At 37.3% G+C, this 10,405-nt stretch overlaps 1 protein-coding gene across 2 annotated transcripts in view; it reads left to right on the forward strand.

Moving 5' to 3' along the window:
- The window catches only part of LOC128657416 (oocyte zinc finger protein XlCOF7.1-like), a 114,765-nt gene extending 111,320 nt beyond the window's left edge, over window positions 1–3,445 (forward strand). For both annotated transcript variants that reach the window (XM_053711758.1, XM_053711759.1), the window contains exon 8: window positions 2,223–3,445. In XM_053711758.1, coding sequence (XP_053567733.1) covers window positions 2,223–2,851 — 629 coding nt within the window. In that variant the 3' untranslated portion in view covers window positions 2,852–3,445. The remainder of the gene's footprint in view (window positions 1–2,222) is intronic.
- Window positions 3,446–10,405: the final 6,960 nt, after the last annotated feature.

The raw sequence follows: 10,405 nt of genomic DNA on the forward strand, positions 1-10,405 counted from the left end.
AGACTGATATAAAAATTGGCACCATCATCAACATATAAATTGACAACTTTTATAGCGAAATATCTTTATGAGCTGCTCTCAGTGATCGCCACCAAAAGCTGGGCCATGGAGTATTTGAGGAGTCTGTCCACAGTACTCTGTGATGCAATCACTCTCTCAATATAATGTAGAGAGGCAGTAGGTAATCCGCTTGTTGTCCGGGTCTCAGTAGATCGACGCAGCTCAATTACCCCAATTATTAGAAATATGCATCTTGGTAATGCTCAAAATGTGTATAATGAACCTTATATCCAGTTTACTATCCAAAATTCTAATTTTAAAGTCAAATAGTGCACTTTGTTATGATATTAGAGAAGGAGTTCCTAATACTTGCATCTGCTCGGTTCCACAGTTGGCTCTGCCCCCGGGAGACATTTTTTTTTTAAGCAGTGGTGTCTAATTTTTAGGACTGCCTTCCCAGCTTGGGTATTGGTTTTCCACAAGTAATGAATGAATTTTTGGACTCTCACTGCCATTAGAAAAAAAAAACAATTTATGCTTACTTGATAAATTCTTTTCTTTCTTGGAAGTGAGAATCAATTGTATCAGGTAAGCATAAATTAGTTTTTTCTGAGATTGGTGTACAATTTAATCTCCCCTTAACCCTTATTTGCCTAAAAAGGGTTTAAGTAACCATGTGGCCACTCCAAAATGACTTGCTTCTAAATTTTTAGGCTGCCTTTGTTTTGAAGAAATGTGTCCGCCCTGCAGTCCTCTTCACCGAAAAAGACAGTCATTGTTATGTAATATACTATGGAGAAAAGCTCTGTGGGATTATTCTACCTTTAAGTCGTTTCTATTATTATTTAATAATAATGACTTTGGAGGTTTCAAACTAAGTGACACCAAATTTGTAAGACACTTAAAGAATCATTGATCATCAGCTTAGAGAATGTACATTTAACTACACAAAAAATGCATATGGTGCCTAGAGAGGCAACTGTTCAGTATGTAGTGAAGAGGAAATAAGCTTTACAAAGTCAATATAGGAGGCATTATGAGTGCAAATAACTAAAGAAGCATTTCTGTACACAAGCAGTATTTATAAAGTGCAGTTGTGTGACTGAATACTTTTTAATTACATTATAAAAAATGGAATTCCAGAAATATCTATTTGCTTATGTTCACTAAATGGATTTTTTTATTTTTTATTATACATCACTTTTCTTTTATATGAAATTATAATCTTAGGTGAAGAAAATCTGCATTACAAATAAAGAATATGTGGTGTAAATGAAACTGTCTACAAATAAATAATGCTTTGTGCACACATGTAATAGTTATAAAGAGTTGTTTTGAAAATAAAATAATAAAGTTTTGTCTGTGAAAACAATTTTAAAACCTCTTACTAGAGATGTGCATTTGTCAGTTTCATTCACTGCCCAATGCTGAAGTAGATATCCATTTGGGGTATTTGGCTCTTTTTGTAGCCAAATATCCTCTTGTGCAAGTGAAACACACCAAGATCTTCCTAATTCCGCATTCGGCAGTGCACAAAACTGCCAAATGCACATCTTTAGTAAATACATTTAAAAAACAATAGGTAAAAAAAAATTATAACAGCTTTCAATTCTATTTATTTCAATATTCTACCAATATTGGATGCTGGGGAGTACTTAAAAATGCTATCTTATATCTGGTAAACTGCCTTACAGGGACACTGAACCCAAAAAGTTTCTTTCATGATTCATATGGAGCATGCAATTTTAATTGACTTTCTAATTTAATCCTATTTTCAATTTTTCTTCGTTCCCTTGCTATCTTTATTTGAAAAAAAAGGCATCTAAGCTAATTTTTGGTTCTGACCTGGACAGTACTTGCTTATTGGTGGGTGAATTTATCCACCAATCAGCAAGAACAACCCAGGTTGTTCCCCAAAAATGGGCCGGCATCTAAACTTACATTCTTGCTCTTTAAATAAAGATACCAAAAGAATTAAGAAATTTTGATAATAGGAGTAAATTTAAAAAAGTTGCTTAAAATTGCATGCTCTATCTGAATCGCGAAAGAAAAAAATAGGGTTCAGTATCCCTTCAATATGGAGGCTGGGGAAAGATGTAGGAGTCATAGTGGATCACCTCCCCTTGTAGAGGACACTAATTCAGAACAGTTAAAATGCTCTCAAGATAAAATAATTGTCATTAAAAAAATAACATTACTTCCATTGCATTTTTTATAAACAGGTGAATTTACAGACTGCAATAATCCTGGTCATGATCAAAGTGCTGATACTTCTTCAAATCTTCTTCAAAATCAAAGAAGCCATATGGGAAATTTATATTCTGAATGTGGGAAAAGTTTTACCAGAAAATCACTTCTTAATAGACATCAGAAAATTCATACAGATGAGAAAGTATTTCCATGTTCTGACTGTGGGAAATGTTTTACTCGAAAATCACATCTCATTACGCATCATAAAATTCATACAGGAGAGAAACCATTTTCATGTTCTGAATGTGGGAAATGTTTTAATCATAAATCAAATCTTATTATGCATCAGAAAATGCATACAGGAGAGAAAGCATTTTCATGTTATGACTGTGGTAAATGTTTTACTTGGAAATCAGATCTTATTAGACATCAGAAAATTCATACTGGAGAGAAAGCATTTTCATGTTCTCACTGTGGGAAATGTTTTACTCAGAAATCAAATCTTATTAGGCATCAGATAATTCATACTGGGGAAAAAGCATTTTCATGTTCTGAATGTGGGAAATCTTTTACCCTAAAAAGACATCTTGTTACTCATCAAAAAATTCATTTTAAAGGAAATCAGTTAAATCAGAGCTTAACCTCTTTAGTGCATAAGTGACAGTCATTATCCGCACAATGTATATTGTACTTTATTATGACTACATGTCATTTTCTGGGGGCCCACTTTTGAAGCGGGTTTAGGCCCCTTCTGCACCTTGTAAGGTGGCCCTGGGGGATTGGGTGTCCCTATATAGTTTTCAATAGTCAAGTGATTGCATGGTATAAAAAGTGTTTATTTAAATAGAGGTTCATGGAAGGAAGCCCCTATGTACAGATCAAAGTTATAGAAAAATATCCTAAGGCCCTTAGGATAAATTATCCTTTGAGAAGTAGGTATTGTTAAGGACATTATAGTCAGATGATCACTGAGGTGAAAGTTTCCCTAGCTGGAATTTAAATTGACTAGGTGTACAGGGTGAAGACCCTATGTTATCATCAAAATTGTAAGAGGCCTTCAAAAGGCCTTGCCTGGATTAGGATAGCGATACTGAACCCGCTATTCTCAATTTCTGCTTTTTTTTATTTTTATAAAGGTTACCAAATACTTTTTTAGATCCACAAAGTTTTGACTATAGAATTAAGAAAAGAAATAACACATTATTGTTTACAACTTTGTTTATTGAAATTGTAATAAAAAATAATTTTGTTCAAACCATTTGTTGTAAATTTCTCACATTAGATATAAATAAAATAAAAGTATATTTTGAATCTGCTGGAAAACCACAACAATGTTTAATTTGTTTGGGTTTCTCACTGAAAAAAAAAATAACTTCCAGTAGTGCTTAAATGTGAGCAGCACCTAAAAGCTCTGAAACAGCTCAGCACAGGGGTGTAACATGGTTCAGAGCAGACTAGAAATAACCCCTGTGAAGGGGAGACCCTTGTGACTCCCAGAGAATATCTTCAATGATGTGAAAGACTGTTTTGTGCCGATTGCACTACTTTAATAAGTTGCACTGTTCTTAGTTGCCCTTAGAGTCCCCACTGCTCCTTCTTAGCCACTGCGAACGTACCCTCTCTTCACTGCCTTTCCCGATATCGCCCTCTGTGAGATGAACCGTTTGGGAGACCTCTCTCCTAGGTTCTCAGTGAACCGTCATCATACAGCTTGGAACGTATTCCCACAAGCTAGAAGCCGCAGAGTGCAGCTTGGGCTTCCGCCACACACACTCACTCTGGGGCTCTGAAGGATGACGTCAGATGACGTGGCTGGCTTGTGAGGGGGAGCGTGTGCCAGGATAACGAAGACGGGGTAAGGGAAAAGTTGCAACTGTGCTTCACCTCCTCGTTAGTTGAGACCTCCAGGAATTCGCTAACTGCTTAAGCTCCACTGTTAGGCTCAGAGATACAAAAATAGACAAAATCCGGAGCTGCAGTTTAAAACGTCTGTATATTTAATCAATCTTGCGAACGGTTACATGTAAAATAAAGTGAACATGCCCTTAGGAAACACAGCTTACGCGTTTCGGCTATACGCCTTACTCATAGCTTGCTAACCACCCTCTCACTAATGGGCTATTTAAGAGAGTTAAAATCATCTGATTCGTTAAGGGATCATGCTTGAATTAACTATTTCATAGCTGATTTCTATAAACCTCTGTTATTACCGAGCTTATTGGCTCTGCTGTCTATGCAAAGTTAAACATTAGAGAAAAAGAAAAAAATAAAGCATTATACATGTAACACATTATAGTATAATATAATACAATACATTGTCTGCAACATTAGTACTTGGGGAAAAAAGTTTTTTTTAACACTCAACATTCAAAGGGTTATTAACGTCTATTAACACCCTATGATCATTAACATATTCATCCTTTTCTTAGACAAAATGGCTATCTAATTATTTGGACTATAGTGAATAAAAAGGCCAGAATAATTTTGCAAAATGAAAACACTTAAATGTGTGTTTATGGCTAGTGTTGCAAGAAGGTCCAAAGTGTGACCTTAAATCTCTGCTTGACTACACTATTAATTGGTCATTTTTAAGATGTTAAATAAAAAATAAACAGGCCTTTAATTCCTTTGTTTTGGTATGCATACAATCACTATTTCTTGAAAGCCATCAAATACCTACTGTCTTAAAAACTATATTAAGGAAAAGATAAGTTGGTGTGGAATGACTAAATCCTTTGCTTGACTTTCCTACTAGAATGTTACCTAAAATTCTTTATTTCGTTACCCCCAAAGAACCCAAACAGAGGACACCAACAGTATATTTTGATGTACCTCTGCTTGTGAAGGTGGGTACAGAGACTGTACGTTCAACTAAAGGATTAATTGAATTAGATTAACTATAACCAAATTCTACAACTTCATATGGGTTCAAGAATGCCAACTAATTCCAAAAATTAATTAAATTATAAGAGGAATTTAGTCCCTTTGGATATCTAGTCTGTAAATGAAAAATCCAAAATATCTCCCTCTTGGCTAGATCGTGGTCCCTGTCTCCCCCTCTCGGTTTTGTGTTGACTATTTCAATAATAGTCCATTTAAAGCTATTGGCTTTTTTATTGTGGACCAAATTGAAATGTTGTACCATGGGGGTGGTCAAGACACCGTCCCTGATATCCAAGAGGTGTTCCCTGATACGTGTACGTGTTTCTCTGGATGTCATACCTACATATTGTAGGTGGCAATCCCCACATCCTGCTAGATAAATAGTGTATCTGCTTCTACAGTTCATACATCTGTCATGATGGTAAGTCTTGTATGTTACCTCGCTTTTGAAACCCTCTCCTATTGTGACGTATTCACAAGCTTTACAGGAGTGGTTGTTACATCGAAACACACCCTTGAAGTGAAGCCAAGAGCTTTGTTCGCCCATTTTTGGTGCTTTGAGCTGAGTAGGTGCCAACATGTTCCCCAGGGAGACTTCTTTCCTGAAGGAACATTTGCAACCTCTTTCTACTGTCTCTGCCAAGGCCTCATCTGCCGCTAATAGTCTAAAGTTCTTCTGTACTATGTGGCAGATTTTGTGATACTGCATACTGTAATCAGTGGTGAAGAAGATCCCTCTATTGCTAGCTCTATTAGATTCCGATTTTTCCAATAGGATTTGTCTGTCAATAGCGGCTACTTCCTGTCTCATCTTTGCAACCACAAAATGATTGTAACCCCCTACTCAGTAGGCGGTCATTTAGTTGATTGGCCTGTATCTCATACTGTAAGGGATCACTGCAGTTTCTCTTAAGTCTCGAGAACTGCCCCTTTGCCACTGATTTGAAAACTTGTTTTGGATGACTGCTCCTGGCATGGAGAAGGGTGTTGCCAGTTATGGGTTTCCTCTACACCACTGTTTCGATTCCCACATTTGGTATATCAGGGTTTAATCCAAAAAAAATGATCTTGGAGTTGATGAGCTCAAACGTGAACTCTAATCCCATATCATTGGTATTTAGCCAAGCAACAAATTCCTCTGCCATATTGGCCGAGCCTCTCCATACCAGGAGCAAGTCATCTATATAACGTTTGTAAAAACGTATATGCTGCCTGTATGGGTTTTCACCTCCATAGATGCGGGACAGCTCCCACCACCCCATGTAGATGTTGGCAAAAGAGGGCGCAAATTTTGCGCCCATAGCTGTCCCGCATCTCTGGAGGTAAAAGTCTCCCTCAAAAGAAAAATAGTTGTGTGTCAAAAGATACCTAAGCATCCTAAGAATATAATTGACATACTCGTCAGTGTAGTCAGTTTTTCTGTGCAGAAAGAATTCTATAGCCTGCAATCCCCTATCGTGGGGTATTGAAGTATAGAGCGCCCTGACGTCAATAGTAAGCCACATATCTGATTCTTCCCAGTCCAAGTCTTTCATGAGGTTCAAAACATGAGTAGTGTCCTGAATGTAGCTGGTGAGTCCCCCACTAATGGCTGCAGAACGCTGTCCAGCCACTTTGAGGTTCATTCAAGTAATGACCCTATTCCTCTAACAATGGGTCTACCCATGACTCCCTCTAAGGACTTGTGGACCTTGGGCAGGTGGTTAAAAATAGGCATCACAGGGTTGTCCTCAAGAGGAAATCACAGGTAGACTCATCTAGAATGCCCAGATCTTTGCCATCGTCCAAGATTTGTGCCAAATCTTTCTTGAACCTGATGGTAGGATCACCGCCCAATTTCTGATAGAATTTCTCATTTTCCAACTGTCTTTCTGCTTCAGCAATGAACTGCAATCTGGACATAACTACAACGGAACCACCCTTGTCAGCATTCCTTATAACCAGGTCTGGGTTTTTCTGTAACCTCTTTAAAACCCTTCTTTTCTTGGCATTCAAATTATGCTGTCCAACTTGGGTGGTCCGGTGCAGTAATGTCAGATCCCTTTCCACCCTTGCCTGAAAAGTCTCCAAAATATTACCCCTGTATTGAATGGGATAACATTTGGAGCTTTCCCTGAATCTAGGTACATTGGCAACTGTGGTATGGTTTTCTACCATTCCCTCTTGCCACAAATCTTCAATTGTGGCAATATCACAAGCCTCAGTGAAAGATAATTTATTTGTGTCCATCCTGTTGTAATTATCTACCCGGCTCGGTAGTTCTATGTCGTCAATCTGTCTATTGAAAAATAATTTTTTCAAAGTAAGTCCTCTAATTAATTTGTTTAAATCTATCAGTGTGTTGAAAAGGTTGAAGCTTTGTGTTGGTACAAAGCCCAAACCTAAATTCAAAACTCTTAATTCTGTCTCCGTAAGTGTGTAGTCTGACAGATTTATAACATTGTTGCTTATTGATACTTGTTTCTGAATCTTCCTCTTCTGGTTGAATCTCTGACCTGACCTGGATGCCCTTCCAGTCCACCCCTTCCTCCCCCCCCTTCCGGTTTGGTATGAGGAAGGGAAAAAAACCTGTTCTAGGCCTAGTCTGTCTTCCTTATCACAAATGGGGGTATCTCTCTGGCTTTCCAATTGTGTACTTTCAGAGATATATTTAGATCCCCCTGATTTTTGTGGCTTTTTGAGAATAGGTGGAATCTCTCTGGTTTTGATCTTAGGTCTCACTACTGGCTCCTCTACCAAGTTTGGAGTCACCGTGGAGGATCTCTCAACTGTATCCTCCCCACCTGACGCCGAACTCTCATCATATGACTCCGCCTCACTTTCAGAAAAGGTAACCTTTTTGTTACCGGAGTCATTATCCTTGTGATCAAAGGTGGAGCCACCTCTATTCTTATTATTCTTGTTACTGTTGTTGTAGCCTCTACCCCTTCCTCTTCCTCTAGATCTATTATAGGCTCTACGGCCTTCTGACCTCTCTTTTTTGTTCCAGACAAATATCTTGTTATTATCGTAGTCTGACTGATCCCTTAAATATTTATTATGCTTAACCTCTATCGACAGTGTCTTAGTTTCTGCAATTGTTTTTTTCAAAATGCCATCATATTTAGCATAATTTAAAGCATTTCTTCTTAAATTTAACTCCACTTGTAATGATTCTATTTGTTGAGTTATGGAATTAAGGGCCTTGGTTTTGAAATGGACCAAAAGTTGCATTAAGCGAAGGGAACAGTCTGATAGGATAATGTTCCACTCGTTAATAAACTCCAAATCATCAGTCTGAAAAGTGGGGAATTTGTTTACCCTAAGACCTCTGGGAATAATTTTTAGTTTGTGATACTTATTTAATGTCATGATATCCCATCTAAGCTTATTTTCTTTGATGAGTAGAAATTCAACCTCCTCAAATAATTTAGCAAGGGGAAATTTAGATCTATCCGTACAGAATATTTCCTCTAGATCCTGTGTATAGCTACCCTTTTCTTGTGTAGTAGTCAGTGAGACGAATTCCCCTCCTTCATTCACTACTTCCACCTCCATAGTGTGTGAACTAATGTGGTAGATATAGTCTTCTGCTAAATACTGTACTAAACTAAGTTGCTTAGAAATGGGAAATCCCTATCTATTTCAGGTATCTCAATTCACAAATTTATTAGATACCCTGTAAGGTCTTAAAGCTTATTGTGTAAGACTAGTGCATATACTCAGATAATGAAGCCTGATAAGTGTATTTAGGTATAGGTATAGGCGATCCTATAAAAAATTAATTAACTAACAATAGCTAGTCAGAATTGTAAAACCCAAATGCATACAATAGGGACGTTAAGTACTAATAACATTAGGTGGATAAATAGTTAAACCTAAGATCATTTGGCTGGTCACTTTTGAACATACTTATTATTACAATTATTGGACGACTCAGGATCGAGGCAGAAAAGTAACATGTTTCAATGCCTAATTCCAGAATATAGCACTAAATGTTGGCTACTAATGATCATACAGTGAGAAATACAGTCAACTAATAATGAATACAGTCAACTAATAATATAAATGTGGATTGAAAAAGTTAATGAAACAATCCTTACAACTGATTACATTGACAATACTCCAGAATATCAGTTGTAAACTAAGCCTGTAGCATGGATATATCTCGTATAATAGGGAACAACGCCCTTATCCGCTAGTGCTACTGACTAGTTTATACTCAGTGGAAAAAATAAATTGTATTAGGCAATTATGGGAATTAAAAATACAAAAAAGTGGGTAAATTTACTAACAATAACATATGTATATCCAAACTGGGAAAGGAAAAATCGGTTATAATTATTATGGTATTTCTCATATACAGAATACCCAATACTGAGTTGGAATTCAAGGTATGTGATTAAAAATGGCGTCCCTTGAATTCCTATTGGCTGATTTGAGCCTTCAAATTCAAATCAGCCAATCGGATGAGAGCTACTTTAATTCTATTGGCTGATTTGTTTAGCCAATAGAATAAGAGCTACTGTAATTCTATTGGCTATTCTAATCAGGCAATAGAATTACAGTAGCTCTTATTCTATTCACTATTCAAATCAGCCAATAGAATTAAAGTAGCTTTCATCCAATTGGCTGATTGGCCAATAGGAATTCAAGGGACGCCATTTTTAATTGCGTACCTTGAATTCCGATTCAGTGTACGGCGGCGATCGTATGAAGAGGATCCTCCACGCTCCATGGCGCCGATCTTCAGTTCCTGCATCGCTGGTCTTCAGTTCCAGAGAGGACGGACTTCAGCTCCGCGGTCATCGGTCTTCAACTCCTCCGCGCCGGCTGGTTCCTGGAAGAAGAAGAGGTCGCCGCCTGGAAGAAGACTTCTCCGCCTGGAACAGGACCTTCTCCAACGGTCTTCAGGACAGGTAAGGAGCACTTGGGGGTTAGACTTAGGTTTTTTTAATGGGGGATAGGGTGGGTTTTAGAGTAGGGGTGTGTGGGTGGTGGGTTGTAATGGGGGGGGGTTGTTCTTTTTTTCCACAGGTAAAAGAGCTTATTACTTTGGGGCAATGCCCCACAAAAGGCCCTTTTAAGGGCTGGTAATAGAGCTGATTACTTTTTGTAATATAGTTTAGTGTAGGGACATTTTTTTATTTTGGGTGGCTTTGTTATATTATTAGGGGGCTTAGATTAGGTGTAATTAGCTTAAAATTCTTGTAATCTTTTTTTATTTTTTGTAATTTAGTGTTTGTTTGTTTTTGTAATTTAGTTTAGTGTATTTTATTGTATTTTAGTTTAGATAATTGTAGTTTATTTAATTAATTTATTGATAGTGTAGGTGTATTTGTAACTTAGGTTA

The sequence above is a fragment of the Bombina bombina genome, chromosome 4, assembly GCF_027579735.1.
Source record: "Bombina bombina isolate aBomBom1 chromosome 4, aBomBom1.pri, whole genome shotgun sequence".
Lineage (NCBI taxonomy): Eukaryota > Metazoa > Chordata > Amphibia > Anura > Bombinatoridae > Bombina > Bombina bombina.